A 15,961-nucleotide genomic window follows, 5' to 3' on the forward strand; every position below is an offset into this window, starting at 1 on the left:
GGCATGATTTAGACGTATTGCTTTTGAGTGGCTATTCATTTGAAGAGTTTGGATTTTCCTTACTAGGGATACTTTTTGCGCAAATAACTATACATTTATTTATATTATCTTTTTTAACAACTTGAGTGGTGTGGTGTTCTAGTTTTTTGCAGCAAGAATCCCCCTGTTCTTTATCTTACTTGTGCCTCATATTACCTCATTAGGAATTATATGTTCTGCCTGTTCATGTTGTGTCATAGTTTAATTGAATTCTTAAGAGCTTGATTGAAATCTTACCAGTAGACATCTTCAGATCCAACAAGCAACACTTAAAATCAAAAATACATAATTACTCAGAGTAGGAATGTCTATATCATATATTATACTAGAAAATAGATTCCTACATTCCTAAATTCATATATTTAAATTAAATAGTCAATTAATAATTTTTCATTCTAATCACTACATAATAGGTTGCCTATCCAGAAATACCTTACATGTCTCTAGAAAACTTTCTATTTTGCAAACTGCCAAAGTTGCTTACAACTACCAAGATTCTGATCACGGTCATGTGACCTTGCCAGGTTGCTTGGGCTCCTGTCTCTGATCACGTGCCAAAAATTACAAACATAATCGAAGTCTGCTTGATTACTCCCACAAAAAAGCATTTAATCATTACTGATGTCACATTCCTTTAGTCCTGTTCCACAACATTATACAATAATGACAACATGTGCATTGTGGGAATAATCACGCAATGTACAGCACATGGCCTGAAACAGGGACGCAAGCGTACTGACAGGGTCATCTGTCCGGAATCTGGATCTCAATAGCGGTAAGCAATTAGCTTCCTTTAAAGAAGAGCTGTTTACACAAGTTATGACTAAACATTGAGCGATGATATATTAGGTTCTGTAAAAAATTCTTCAGTCCAAAGTTAAGCTCCATTTCTGATTAGTTGTAGGAGATTAGAATTATGTAGATGTCTACCTTAAAACAACTGGTTTAATTGTACCAAAAAGATATACTCTGAGAAACTTCACACATCTACTCACGGGAAAGCAGCCTGATACATCTATACTATTACAAAAAATTATACAGTGCTGTCCTTTTATATGGAAATAATGCACCATGAAATCCCTTAACTGCATGAACATTTCATTTTCCACTACAAATTAAACATTTTGCTCTCATAATGAAAAGGACAGCACAGGCAAATATCTTCACGCCTTGCAAAACAAGCTTCACAATATAATGACCCTAGCCATGAGTGATCAGGGAAGAATAGTCAACATTGGCCAATTTAGAGCTGTTAGCGGTATGAAATATTCAGTAGCCCTAAATGATATCTCACATTTACATTTCATCCATGAGGTAATATTATACCAAGTTAAATACTGCAAAATAACTATCTGTAATCAGTGTCATAGCATTAGTGAATTTTATCTCCAAAGTCCGAACCATGTGAATTGCAGCTAACATCAGTCAGCACCATTTGCGCCTTGTACTGCATTCAACGTTGTCCAACCGGATTCAATTATAATTCATATCTGGCATTTTAATAGTGTGCATTAAGAAATGGCTTTACAGGCGCTCTCTGATATATTTGCTTGAGCAGATACACACATGCTAAGTACAGTATGCTCCATTTAGGAAACAGAGCGATTGGAAGGCAGCGAAGACTGGGCATCTGCAGGAATTCAGAACTCCCATGGCTGCCAATCCCTTGTTTCCGAGACAGAATACATCTGTTCTTGTAGGTTTAGACTCTAAATTAAAAGAGTGATAGAAATGTATTTGGGACTGAACAAGGTCAATAAATGTATTTTCTTTCATATTTTTCTGATTAAATTTAGAACCTATGTGCTGGTATCGAGTGGCATTATGTGAATATTGTGGCACATGTCCTTACATTTTAAGAGAACCTGTCAGCAAGAAGTTGCAATATAAAGTAAAGACATGACTGTAATGGCACTGACACATAGAGTAATTTGACACCTTTGGTGATGACATTTACATTTTTGTTCCTCTTTAATCAGCTTTTTAAGCTTACTTCTAATGAGATTTGGCTACACAGGGGTTGGACTGGGCACTGGATCTTCTCCTTCTGCCCCGTCACTCCACTTGTACTTGGTGTTTGAAAGTGAGGTCACTGATTTTTCAATCTTGTTTGAAATCTGACACCAGCTATAATTGCTGTAAGTGACTGATTTTCTGGCTGGTCTACAATAAAATGGGAGGCGCAAATGAAATTAAGGTGAGACATCAATCTGAGCATGTACCACCAGCGACTCCATTGTATTATAGAAGAGCCAGGAAATCAATTTGCTCATGTGCCATCGATGGTAGAGGCAGCACCAGCGCCAAATTTCAAACAGTAAGCAAGTCAGTGAACAATCAGTGACCTGTTATTCAAACACCAAAGGCAGTCAGAGGGGCCAAAGTAGGAGGAAAAAACCCAGTGCACAGTCCAGCCCCCTAAATTTCATTAAAAAAATCTTCAAAATCTGGTTAAAGAAGAACAAAAATGCACATTTCTTCACCAAAGGCATCAAACGAATATGTATTACAGCGCTTTTACAGCCATATCTTTACTTTGCATTGCAAAATCATGCCAACAAGTTCACTTTAAATACACAATGAAGATGGTATTTGTATGATTCCATGACACCACATTTGTGTCCAGAACTATGGGATTATTAGAGCTAAAACTTATTATTTTGTCACTATTGATCTGATGGAATTATTTGCTGTGGATTTCAGAAATTCTGAAAATTTTGAAAGACGAACTGATTTGTTTTAGACAACGTCATTCCTGAAGTAATGACAAATAGCTGAGATTCAGAATCTATTGTTTTGGTTTTAAAGGGAGAGGGTTAAACTTTCAGGTCTTTATTCATTTTTTTCCTTCATATTTATTAGGATAAGTATCAGAACTTGTCAGGCTGCCAATACACACAATAATACTTTGCTGGTAGACAAACAGTGGATATGATGACTTACATTAATAACATTGATATAATATTCACGTAATACATATTTCCTTTCTGCTAAGACCATTATCACCTTTTTACAATAAACCATTTTTGATTAACTTTTTTATACAGATCTTGGTTTGTTTGCTTTTGTTTACTTAGGGGGCTTATACTTTTATAAAATAGCTAGTAATAATTTCTGTTTTGCAGCTTTGCAGAGCTACTTGGGTTTATTCCAATGTTATTTGGTGATTCTGAGCAATTACCTACAGTGGCTGAGGGGTCGTGACCCTGAGAGTTTGTGCACGCTTCTGAGAGAATATCGGCAAAACTTCTCATCACTGTTGGGATTCTGAGCTTCACACACACAGACAGTATTTGGAATGGCCAACTTTAACCGTAAACAGAAATGTGTGCAAAAAATAAGAAAATGTCAAAATATTTCTATTGAACCGTATTAGATTCAATCTTGGTTTAAGTGATGCAAAATAGTGATCCAACCCTTAACACATATATGAGATCCTTAGATCTTGGTGATGCATTTCCAGATCCTCTCTCTGGGGAATAATTGCAATAAATCTGTCGGTATTTTGTTACTCTGAAGCTTACCCTTCTGATTCTCAACTTTTGAAGCTTTTGAGTCTCAATGAAAAGTTTTGCAAGTGAATACTCCTATACTATCAATAGGTTTTTCTAACAATGCTGAATGCTTCTGTGCAGATGGACATTTAGGCTCCTCCAAGCACCAGAGCCTAGATGCAATTGCCACCACTGCAACTCGATAGTTACGCTGCTGCATATACTGCTTGATTCAACATTTTTTTTTACAAAACCAAATATGAATTGATAACCCTGCTGTCCAAACAGGTACAGAATCCTTCATTACAAACAACATAACACAACACAGAGACTCTTCTTTCCATCTTTGGCTTTCTACACATTTTTAGGCTGCCGTCACACTAACAGTATTTGGTCAGTATTTTATATCAGTATTTCTAAGCCAAAACCAGGAGTGGGTGATAAATGCAGAAGTGGTGCATATGTTTCTATTATACTTTTCTCTCTTTGTTCCACACCTGGTTTTGGCTTACAAATACTGATGTAAAATACTGACCAAATACTGCTAGTGTGACGGCACCCTTAGAGTAAGGCTAGGGCTACATGGCAACTTTGGCTGTGGGTACTGCAAATACAAACAGCATGTTGCAAGAAGTCCATCGTCGTTGGATTTCTTGAGACTTTATTGTCACAGTACTCTTGGGGGTTGCAGTATGATCTCATTTACTTTTAATGCTCTGTCATGTACCAGTGATATCAGGTGAATTTTGATCACGCAACAGGCGTTGCAGCCAAAGTCTTGGTGTACCTATAAACTAAAACAAATCTTTTTGAAACATGGGTGCCTGTCCCTAAATCATGCAGCCCTTCAGTTTGAGCAGTATAAATCTTCTGAAAAGTCTGTTTTAAAAAAATTGCACCATATTTATATAGAGCATTTAAAAGTAACATAAAAATATAATAATGATTATTTCTATCACAGAATATAGTATAAGTAGGAGAAGGTGGCGTAATGTTAACCAATCATAATTTTTCAGCTGACAGGCTCATCTAAAAATTGCCTGCACAGCTTTTTGTCGAAAATATCCACAAATACGTATTATTTACAGAAGAACAGAAATATACTTATAAGCTTGAGCTGCAGCACAATAGAATCTGTCAGATATATATCTGCAGTTACATTTACTGCTCCATAGAGAATGTGCAGTGCTTTAGAAATGTAACACATTAGTAGCCTGTCAGCATTAAGTATAATTTACAGGATAATGCAATCTTACCAATTTCCCGGGAAATCTGTGTAAAGGCTTCAACGCCACTTTCTCCATAGTTCCCTTCTGAAGCTAACGTTGATACATAATTCCATCCCAGTGCTGTTACGATATCAACCATTGCTTGAGCTTGATAGGAGTCAGGTGGGACCACTCGTGAAAAGAAGTCATATCTTGTGTTGTCACTTAGTTCTGGGGCTGTGGATGCATAGCTGATTTGAGGTATCTATTAAAAATTAACACAGAAAATGTTTTTTTGTCACTAACGCTGTCAAATTTTAATTTTCTAAAATTTCTTTACTAAAGTATACATCAAATTTACAAAATATATTTTTGAAAATGGAAAGTTTATATTTTTAACATTTTCTTTCTATTACTTTTCCAACATAAAATGATTTAGAGTTTATTGTAAATATGACCCAGAATATAAAACAGCAGAGAAAGTTCTGTCCAGAAGATGAGCTACCAAGTGAGATACGAGTCTAACCTTACCGAGTCTTGCTATTTTATAATTTGTTTGAGGAGCTGCTCTTTGTGTCAATTTGTAGTCAGATTTGAAGCCCCCATTGTCAGTATGTAGAATGTCATACGAAAGTTCAGGGGAGGTGAATTCATACTTAAAGTTCAAGGTATACTTCTCATCGGTTACGTTAGGTGATCACAATGATGATCCATTGGGAATTACATACCTTTATGTTCTCTGATGGGGGTCACCAAATCAATCACCAGATGATGATGAAATTGCATTTACTGTACCACTTAATTTCTCCAAGGGGAAATAGATTCTCCGATAACAAATAATGATGACTACACAACTCCGGTCACACAGTTATGAAGAAAAAGTTCATATTTCAGCCTTCCTTACTGTATACTGATAATCTGCTTGCTAATTTATAGGATATATCAGAGGATATATCAGAGGAAATATCATAATAGTGTTACTAGTGCAGACTGAAATGTTTCTTGAAACAGATGCAACTAAATAAATAATCACGTTTATTAGTAGTTTATGAAATATAAAAGGTTAAAAAATGAAGAGAGATGTGACAAAGATACCCCACCAAGCCAGGGAACAGTACAACACAAACATATACATGCAAAATCCTAGTGAAGCATATGAGACTGAAAAGATTATTAAATCATCAAGCCTTAAGTTGATATATGTGTGAGGAGGAAGACCGGGTTGCAGGTACCTGCGGTAAGCTGGGTCCGGAACTGACGAGGCTGCGAGGGAAGAAATAGAGGATCGGTCAGTCAGGTCATATGGCCCAGGAAGAGGGGGATTGCTTAAGCCAGAAATAGAGAAAAAGTGCGCAAAGCAAGAGTTCAGTTTCCCGTGGTCAGGGAGAGCGCAGAAGAGTGTGAAGCACGCTCCACACCCCGAGCCCCGGCGCTGCAACGTACGGCAGCTAACACCTCCGGGTAATGCCAGCGGGACAGGGAGTGTGGGAAGTGCCATGCTCACAGCTAAACATAAGATCAGGCACATGCAGAGAAGCATGGGCTGGTTATAGGACATTGAAGTGCAGTTTCCTTTGCTGTCTAGTATGCATCACCCCATGGTCGGTACAGAGACTTCTGCAGCTTTTCCCGCTTTGATTGTGCGAGTTTATGGACTAGGGGCTCAGCAGGTAAAACAAGAGACTGCCCGCTGCCACCAGAAGATGGATTGTTAACTTTTGACCCTATCTGAGGACCCTACGCTGGCCATTGCCAGTACTACTACCCCCATCGGACTGTGGACTAAGGACCCCACCAAGAGCTACGATAAGTGTTGCTTGAAACTTAGACTGTCGGTCGCACTCATTTTGCCTATTTCATTTAACCCTTGTTGTTCCAATAGCTCTTTGCTACTGCCTATTAACTCCATGCGAGGAGATTACTTTACCTTTCACTGTTAAAAGAATAAATAGTATTGTTATACAATACTGCTCTAATCCCTGCGTACTGCATCTCAGCACCTGCTTACATATAGAGAACATAGCAAAGTATAAAATAAAATACCTTAAGGGGTAAAAGTCAGTCTATGCTAGTGTGCAACGTAGTGACAATTGAATCCACAATAATAACTAAAAAATGGATGATAAGTAATATCCAATGATAAGGAGTTAGTTATATTGCAACAGTGGACAATTATCACTGGTAGAGATTACCGGATCTGACAAAATGTTAATTCACCATACCACGCAGATTTACCAGGAAAATCGATTTGAATAAAATTCTGCTGGAAATTGAATGCTCATTTATATGTCCTGTAGTGATGAGCGCATATACTCGTTACTCGAGATTTCCCGAGCAGGCTTGGGTGTCCTCCGAGTATTTTTTAGTGCTCATAGATTTAATTTTTATAGCAGCAGCTGAATATTTTACATCTGTTAGCCAGCATAAGTACATGTGGGGATTCCCTAGCAACCAGGCAACCCCCACATGTACTTATGCTGGCTAACAGATGTAAAACATTCAGCTGCGGCAATGAAAATTAAATCTCTGAGCACTGAAAAATACTTGGAGGACACTCGAGCTTGCTCGGGAAATCTCGAGAAACGAGTATATTCGCTCAACACTAATGCCCTGTGGTCTAGAGGGCAAAATAAAGCTAATATGTAGAAAAAAAAAATGTCACGAGGCAGTAATGGGAAAACAGGAGATGAGGAACCTGGGCCCCTGAACTGCCCCTCAGGATAGGGGGAGCCCTGTCTTTCCTAAACTTGGGGGTACCCTTGAAAGTAGGGAAGCCCAAGGCACCAACCTGTCCCACAATATGAGAGTGAGGCGAACTCAATACCAAAAGGGGAATGCACAAACAGCAAAGGGACAAGGTAACAAAAACTCAGCACTAAACTTGTGCACACCACTGCTTAACTCCACACCACAGATAGCACAGCAACAGGACTCCAAATACCAGACTTGGCTGACACCAGGGAGCTGCTCCTACTACATTGGTCTCCAGAAAGGACCTGTATCACCAACAGTCAGCTGATGCATCAGGTGAACTTTTAAAAGATGTGGGAGTGGTCACCACCTGCATCAGCACTACAGTAACATCAGATTGCCAGCGGGGAAAAGCTGCATTTAACCCCCTCTAGCCTGAAAGGAAAAAAGTTTTAATGTGAGTGGAACCAGTGGAACCAAATCCAAAAATGAATCGTGACAAAACAACTAATACCCCACTGATCACCTCCGCTGCTCACTTTCCCCTCTATGGTCCTCAGTGCATGTTATTATTGGCACCACATATTGCATTTACATAGTTTGTCTGGGGCCTAGTCATGGCTGGAAAACCCGGCCTGATGTCACCACTACCGTTAACGTGCATGCGTATAGATGTCCCAAGTCTAGGCCAGGAAGTGACTGTGTATGCAAGGTTTTAAGGTCAGGGCAATGTCGTCATGTCATGATGTGCGACATGATCTTGCAGAGTGCACTTTATGCTAGGGTTTATGCCTGTGATTGGGCTTGGGATGACCCTGTGCATGACTGAATATGCAGTTCATGGTAAGAAGATACACTTAGGACTGTAAAGATGGGGGTAGAGCGAGCATTTGTAGTGGACATACATTTTTTACAATAAAACACCATATATGCTGTAATTAACTTTTGAAAATCTTTTCAAAACCTCAAATATTGAACCTTTGCCAAAAATTATGTAATAAGAAATGATAGGTAGATAGATACAAAAACAGAATGAAAAATATTTGGTTTGAATTGGTCTGGCATGTACAGTTGTCAAATTGGACTAGAAAAGTGTGTACTGTATGTATACAAAACCAGATGTACACAGTTAAATGTCTGCATTATTTTTTCATTTATTTTTAGAAATTTCCATTGCTTCCCCCAAAAATTACAAACTAAAAAATACTATCTAGGTACAAGTTCAAAGTGCCAGCAGCAGGGTACTGTATTGTTGTGGCAGGCAAAAATGTAAAATTGGACTAATAAAGCAAATATGCCATACAAAAAAAAATAATTGTTTGCAACAAACACACTTTGTGAGGTAGACAGTCGTAGTTACATGGATATGAAATTTTTTTGGCATAAATTAGAAACGATGTGCTCCTCTCTGGTAATATCTTAAGTTGCTAGTATGTACTGTATGCATTGAATCTATATGTGATGTCTGTACTGAAGAGCCATCTTTCTCATACTGTACCTTGGCTTGTTGCAAATAATTTATATCAATCAAATGTCTTAGTTCTTTTTTCAAAATCTCTAAAATGAATCCACTCAAAGCAAGACATGAACCCAAAATGAGAAGTGAAATACGTCTGAGAATAAAATGGATGAACCTCTTGAACCGAATGAATTAAGGTACATACTTATTTTTCATAAAACACAGTTTGTTCTATTTCAATCCAGTGTTTATTTTAAGTGATTGTTCTGCATTTTGCATATTGCATAACCACGCTTTTATTAAATGTTCAAGTGAAGTGTGGTCTGTGATTAAGCATTTGAAGGAAATCCTCAGGGTTTAGAGACTGAACATTCACAGGGTGACAGCTGCAGTTACTGTCTTCTGGCCAACAGTGACATCTGCAACTTGCCATCTGCCAAAAAGAGCAAACTATCTGGCCAATCCTTTTACCTTGAAGACACAGATGTTTTTATTTTGTAATGTAGCTAGTGACATCTAAGTTGAGGCTCAGGGGCCCAGATGCATTATGATCTGCTTTTTTCAACATCCCGACTATCTGGTTATCATTGATGGATGTAATGAAGATGAGTAAAATGTATGTTTTATGCAGCATAGCAATGTCAAAATACAACATACGAAACAAATATTTATTTTCTTGACAGAGGAGAATGAAAGATATTGTTCTATATAGGAAAGCACAGGATACATTTGACAGATTATTATGTGTTAGGGCTGGCGGAACGCACCAAGTAAATAGTGGGATGTTATTTGGTGCGTTCGCAGCCCGGGGTCCACCGTGCAGGGGAGAACCTGCTGCTGGCAAATGGCGGCCCTATATGGCGGTAGAAGCGAACTCGGTTACTTCACAGTCTCAGATAGCAGTTCGTGGTTACACAATCAAAGAGGCAATCATACAATCTCCTCACCGGAGGAGCAGGTATTCTAGGGGCTTATTTCAACCGGGGCCCTGAATCCATACACACAATTTCCACACCGGAGGTGCCGGTATTCTAGGGGCTTATTTCAGCCGGGTCCCTGAACACATATACATGTAACCAAACTGGTGCAAAGTACATAACTTAGATTTGATACTAGCGCATGGCCGTGCGGTCATGCGAACCTTTCATAGCTGCCGAAAGTACAGGACCTTCCCAGAAGGACTAATGGGAGACTGTCACAGAAGTTGGGCACCTTCTGAACCTTCCTGGAGGACCAATGGGATTTGCTGCAGTGTCTAAGCATGTGACCGTTGATCTCCAATGAGAGATCTTACCCTGGGCATGCTCAGAAGGGGAAAAGTAGGACTTAGTCCCAAAAACGTCTGCTCGCCGCTGCCCAGTACTGGCCACAATGGCAGAAGCTGGAAAGGCAGCAGCAACTCTTTGCACAGAGTCAGACTGAGCGAGACTCTGGGACCAACATCTCCGCTGAGCAGGCTCCACTGCGGCAGGAGAAGAATGGGAGACCGCAGCGGAGATGGCCCGAGATTCCCCCTGTGCAGAGGTGTGAACTCGACCCCTAACATTACCCCCCTCCTAGGGCCCCCCTCCGTGGACCTCGCCATGCTCAAAGGCTGCAATGAGCTGCGGAGCCCGAATATTCTCAGCAGGCTCCCAGGACCTGTCCTCAGGACCATAACCCTTCCAGTCCACCAAATAAAATTTTTTGCCATGTACCACCTTGCACCCCAAAATAGCATTCACCTCGCAATCGCCCGTAGGCGAACCCGATGTCCCGGCAGATGACTCAAAAAACCGGGACATGTATACAGGCTTCAAGAGGGACACATGAAAGGTGTCGGTGATAACCAGGTGTGGCGGAAGGGCCAGACGGTAGACCACTGGGTTAACCTGTTCGAAGACCTTGAAGGGGCCCAAGTAGCGAGGTGCAAACTTAGTGGACTCAACTCGCAGCCTGATGTTACGGGCGGAGAGCCAAACTAAGTCTCCAGGAGCAAAGGTCGGAGCAGGGCGTCAATGTGCATCGGCGGAGGACCTCATTCTCTCCTTGGAGGCCCGAATGGCATCCTGAGTGCAGTCCCAAATGTCCTGTGCCTCCACAGCCCAGTCTGCCACCCTGGAGTTGGTGGAAGACACAGGCATAGGCACAGGTACCCACGGATGCTGACCATAGTAAACGAGGAATGGGGTCTGTCCAGTGGAGTCGGCTACAATAGGAATATACTCACCCTCGGACGCGCCCTGCTTCTTTCCGGCAGCCTTCCTTCCTAAGAATCAGCGCTTGCAGGACCTTGCGGTGACGTCGCGGCTTGTGATTTGTCGCGCGAGCGGTTACATGGGCGGTCGCGCGACCAATCACAAGCCGCGACGTCACCGCAAGGTCCTGCAAGCGCTGATTCGAAGGAAGGAAGGTTCCCGGTTAGTACCAGGGCGCGTCCGAGGGTGAGTATAGCGATATTTTTTATCTTAATTCTTTATTTTACACTTAAATATGGATCGCAGGGCCTGAAAGAGAGTTTCCTCTCCTTCAGACCCTGGGAACCATTGGAAACCTAATGCACTGTATTGGTTTTCGAGTTTCGGCCAACCCCGACCCCGACTTTTTTATAGGATCGGCCGATTTCACTCGACCCGACTTTTGAAAAAGTCGGATTTCGTGAAACCCGACCCTATAAAAGTAAAAGTCGCTCAACCCTAAACAATTCCTCTCCGCTTGTGTGAAGGTCTTGGAGAAGAAGACGCAAGGATGCTTCTGACCTTGAGCATCCTTTTGGAAGAGGACAGCTCCAGCACCAATGGATGAGGCATCCACCTCCATTATAAAAGGCTTATCAACATCGGGACAATATAGGATGGGAGCACTAGCAAAATGAGACTTAATAGAAGAGAAAGCCTTGGAGACCTCCTCAGACCACAATTTGGGATTTGCTCCCTTCTTGGTGAGGGCTATCAATGGAGCTACCTAAGTTGAGAAGTGGGGAATGAACTGGCGATAGTAATGAATGAACCCCATAAAGCGCTGCACCGCTTTAAGGGAATGGTGTTCTTGCCAGTCTTTATCTATCTTTAATCTTTATCTTTATTTTTTTATATAGCGCTAACATATTCCGCAGCGCTTTACAGGTTGCACACATTATCATCGCTGTCCCCGTTGGGGCTCACAATCTAAATTCCCTATCAGAATGTCGTTGGAATGTGGGAGGAAACCGGAGTACCCGGAGGAAACCCACGCAAACACGGAGAGAACATACAAACTCTTTGCAGATGTTGTCCTTGGTGGGGTTTGAACCCAGGACTCCAGCGCTGCAAGGCTGCTGCTCCACCGTGCTGCCCTATCATAGCCTGTAGTTTGGAAGGATCCATAGCCAATCCCTGGGCGGAGATGATATAGCCCAGGAAAGGTAAAGACTCCTGCTCAAACATACACTTCTCCAACTTTGCATAGAGGGAGTTTGCCCGTAAGAGGTCGAAGACTCTGCCAACATCTCTCCGCTGGGAGTCAATATCTGGAGAGAAGATGAGAATATCATCCAGATAGACTACGACTGAGGTGGAGAGCATAACCCGGAAGATATCGTTAACAAGGTCTTGGAAAATGGCTGGGGCATTACAAAGCCCTAAGGGCATCACCAGATACTCATACCATCACTGGTATTAAAAGCCGTCTTCCACTTGTTCTCCTCACGGATGTGAATGAGGTTATAAGCACCACGCAGATCTAATTTTTTAAGTACCCTTGCTCCCCATAGCCTATCAAAGAGCTCAGAAATCAGGGGCAACGGGTACTTATTCTTAACAGTGATGGCGTTAAGACCCCTGTAATATCTGCATGGACGTAATTCTCCATTCTTCTTCTGCACGAAGAAGAACCCCGCCCCTGCAGGTGACACTGACTTTCTAATGAACCCTCTTGCCAAATTCTCCTAGATGTATTGGGACATAGCCTCCGATTCCGGGAGAGAGAGGGGATAGACCTGTCCCCGAGGAGGTTCTGCTCCAGGCATGAGATCAATAGGACAGTCATAGGGGCGGTGAGGCAGAAGGGTCTCCGCAGCCTTTTTGGAGAACACGTCTGCATAGGACCAATAGCATTTGGGAAGGAAAGAAAGATCTGTGGGTTTCTCAGTAGTGGAAACCTGAACGCACTCCCTCACACATCTGCCCTTACATGATTCACTCCAACCCAATATTCTCCCAGAGGTCCACTCAATATGTGAAGAATGGAAACGTAGCCAGAGTATTCCCAGCAGAATCTCGTCCATTCCCTCGGGAAGAACAAGAAGGGAAATAATCTCCTGGTGAAAAGGGGACATGCATAACGTGAAAGGGACAGTCTGGTGTGTGATTTGTGTGGGAAGTGTCGACCATTCACTACTCTAACAGTCACCGGTTTGGCGAGCATCACCGGACGTATTGCATGGCACAGAGCAAAAGCAGAGCACATGAAATTCCCCTCTGCTCCAGAGTCCACACAAGCTCGACTGTTAGAGAAGATGAGCCTAACGTGATTGTCCCTTTAAAGGACAACTTGGAGTAAAATGCCACTGTGTCTAGTGAACTCCTCCAATGGTTACTAGACGCGATCGTTATCCCGACCGCCATGGACATTTATTGGCATAATGTCCTAGTTGTTGGCAATTTTTACAAACCATGGGTACCTGAGCGGTCTGGGACTTAGGTCCCGCTCGAGAAACTATCACAACACGTCACACTTAAAACCTGTGTCACTGAACCTCCACCACCCTGCTTCCCCTCTCTGGGGCACTTTGGAATGCCCACTCTGTCTGCAACAAGCTCCACATGGTCCATGATCTCTTCACTTCCTGCAACCTTTCCTTCCTGGCCCTCACCGAGACCTGGCTGACGCCCCCTGACACGGCCTCGCCTGCAGCACTAAGTTATGGTGGCCTCCAATTTACCCACGCTCCTCGCTCTGGCAACAGACATGGTGGAGAAGTGGGTATCCTTCTTTCTAAAAACTGCTCCTTCAACCCTATCCAACCTCCACCCTCGCTTATCCTCCCTTCTTTCGAGGTTCACTCTGCCCGTATCTACTCTCCCTCCAATCTCCAAATAGCTGTCATATACCAACCACCGGGCTCAGCCATTGCCTTCATCGACCAATTCTCCACCTGGCTCCTTCATTTTCTCTCTGCCGACATCCCCACCATCATCATGGGTGACTTTAATATCCCTACTGACAGCCACCAGCAAGCAGCCTCCAAACTACTGGCCCTTACTTCATCCTTTGGACTCACCCAGTGGTCCTCCACAGCCACCCACACAGACGGACATACACTAGACCTCATCTTTACCCGCCTCTGTTCCTTATCTAATCTCACATCCTCTCCCTTTCCCCTATCTGACCATCATCTAGTCACCTTCTAATCCTTGTCCTACTCACCTGCCCCCAGGTCCAGCCATTACCACATCCTCGCAGAATCCTCGCAAACCTAGACATTCACAGACTCTCAGACTCTCTCCTACCCCTGTCCTCCATATCTTCACTCCACGACACGGACAGTGCCACCGCTTTCTAAAACTCCACCCTCACATCAGCCATAGACTCAGTCACCCCTCTCATGCATGGCGAAGTGCGATGAACTAATAGGCAACCCTGGCATAACAATCTCACAAAAAACTTTGACAAGCATCCAGGGTCACGGAGCGGCGTTGGAAGAAAACACACCTGCCAGATGACTTCACTGCTTTTAAACAAGCTACACTTGACTTTAAATCAGCCCTCACCTCTGCTAAACAGACCTATTTCACTAACCTTGTATCTTTACTATCCTACAACTCAAAACAACTGTTCAGCACATTTAACTCTCTCCTCTGCCCACCACTGCCACCTTCAACTCCCTTCATCTCTTCCAAGGACTTTGCCACCTACTTCAAAAACAAGATTGACCAAACAAGGCAAATCTTTACTTGTCCACCACCCCAACCACTCCATATACCAGACCTTTGCCCTTCCCTAATAACCTCCCTCTCCAACATCACTGAAGGAGAGCTTACTCACCTCTTTTCCAAATCACACCTCACCACCTGTGCACTTGACCCCATCCCTTCCCACCTGCTCCCCAACCTCAATAACACGCTCATTCCAGCCCTAACCCATCTCTTCAACCTTTCACTCTCTTCTGGTATTTTCCCCTCTGCCTTCAAACATGCCACCATCACACCCATCCTTAAAAAAACTAACCTTGACCCAACCGCTATGCCCAGCTATCGCCCCATATCACTGCTCCCGTTTGCTTCAAAACTCCTTGAGCAGCATGTCCATGCTCAACTTTCCTCCCACCTCTCATCTAACTCTCTCCTTGACAACCTCCAATCTGGCTTCCGCCCCCACCACTCCACCGATACGGCCCTGACAAAAATTACCAATGACTTACTCAGAGCCAAAGCTAACAGACAGTTCTCCATCCTCCTCCTTCTTGACCTGTCCTCTGCCTTCGACAGTCGATCACTGCCTACTGTTACAGATTCTTTCTTCCCTTGGCATCAAAGACTTTGCCCTGTTCTGGATTGCCTCATACCAGTCCAACCACACATTTAGCGTTTCCCACTCCTACACTACCTCCTCATCCAGCCCTCTCTCTGTTGGAATCCCTCAAGGCTCTGTCCTAGGGCCCCTACTTTTTTCCATCTATACCCTTGGCCTAGGACAACTCATAAAGTCTCTTGGCTTCCAGTACCACCTGTATGCAGACGACACTCAGATCTACCTCTCTGGCCCAGATGTCACCTCCCTGCTGTCCAGAATCCCAAAGTGTCTGTCAGCCATATCCTCCTTCTTCACCTCTCGCTTCCTAAAACTCAATGTAGACAAAACCGAACTCATCATCTTTCCCCCACCTCACGCACCTCCCCTACCCGATCTATCTATTATGGTAAATGGCATCATGCTCTCTCCTGCACCTGAAATCCGCTGTCTTGGGGTAACTCTCGACTCTGCCCTGTCCTTCAAACCTCATGTCCAAGCTCTTGCCACCTTCTGTCACCTCCAACTCAAAAATATTGCCAGAATCCGTTCCTTCCTCAGCCCACAATTTACCAAAACTCTTGTGCATGCTCTCATCATCT

At 42.9% G+C, this 15,961-nt stretch overlaps 1 protein-coding gene across 2 annotated transcripts in view; it reads right to left on the minus strand.

The window, feature by feature from the left end:
* GRM8 (glutamate metabotropic receptor 8) overlaps window positions 1-15,961 on the minus strand; it is a 2,054,171-nt gene that overhangs the window by 1,431,829 nt on the left and 606,381 nt on the right. For both annotated transcript variants that reach the window (XM_069764916.1, XM_069764915.1), the window contains one exon: window positions 4,790-5,006. In XM_069764916.1, the coding sequence (XP_069621017.1) occupies window positions 4,790-5,006 (217 nt within the window). The remainder of the gene's footprint in view (window positions 1-4,789; window positions 5,007-15,961) is intronic.

The sequence above is a fragment of the Ranitomeya imitator genome, chromosome 4 (assembly GCF_032444005.1).
Source record: "Ranitomeya imitator isolate aRanImi1 chromosome 4, aRanImi1.pri, whole genome shotgun sequence".
Taxonomy (NCBI): Eukaryota; Metazoa; Chordata; class Amphibia; order Anura; family Dendrobatidae; genus Ranitomeya; species Ranitomeya imitator.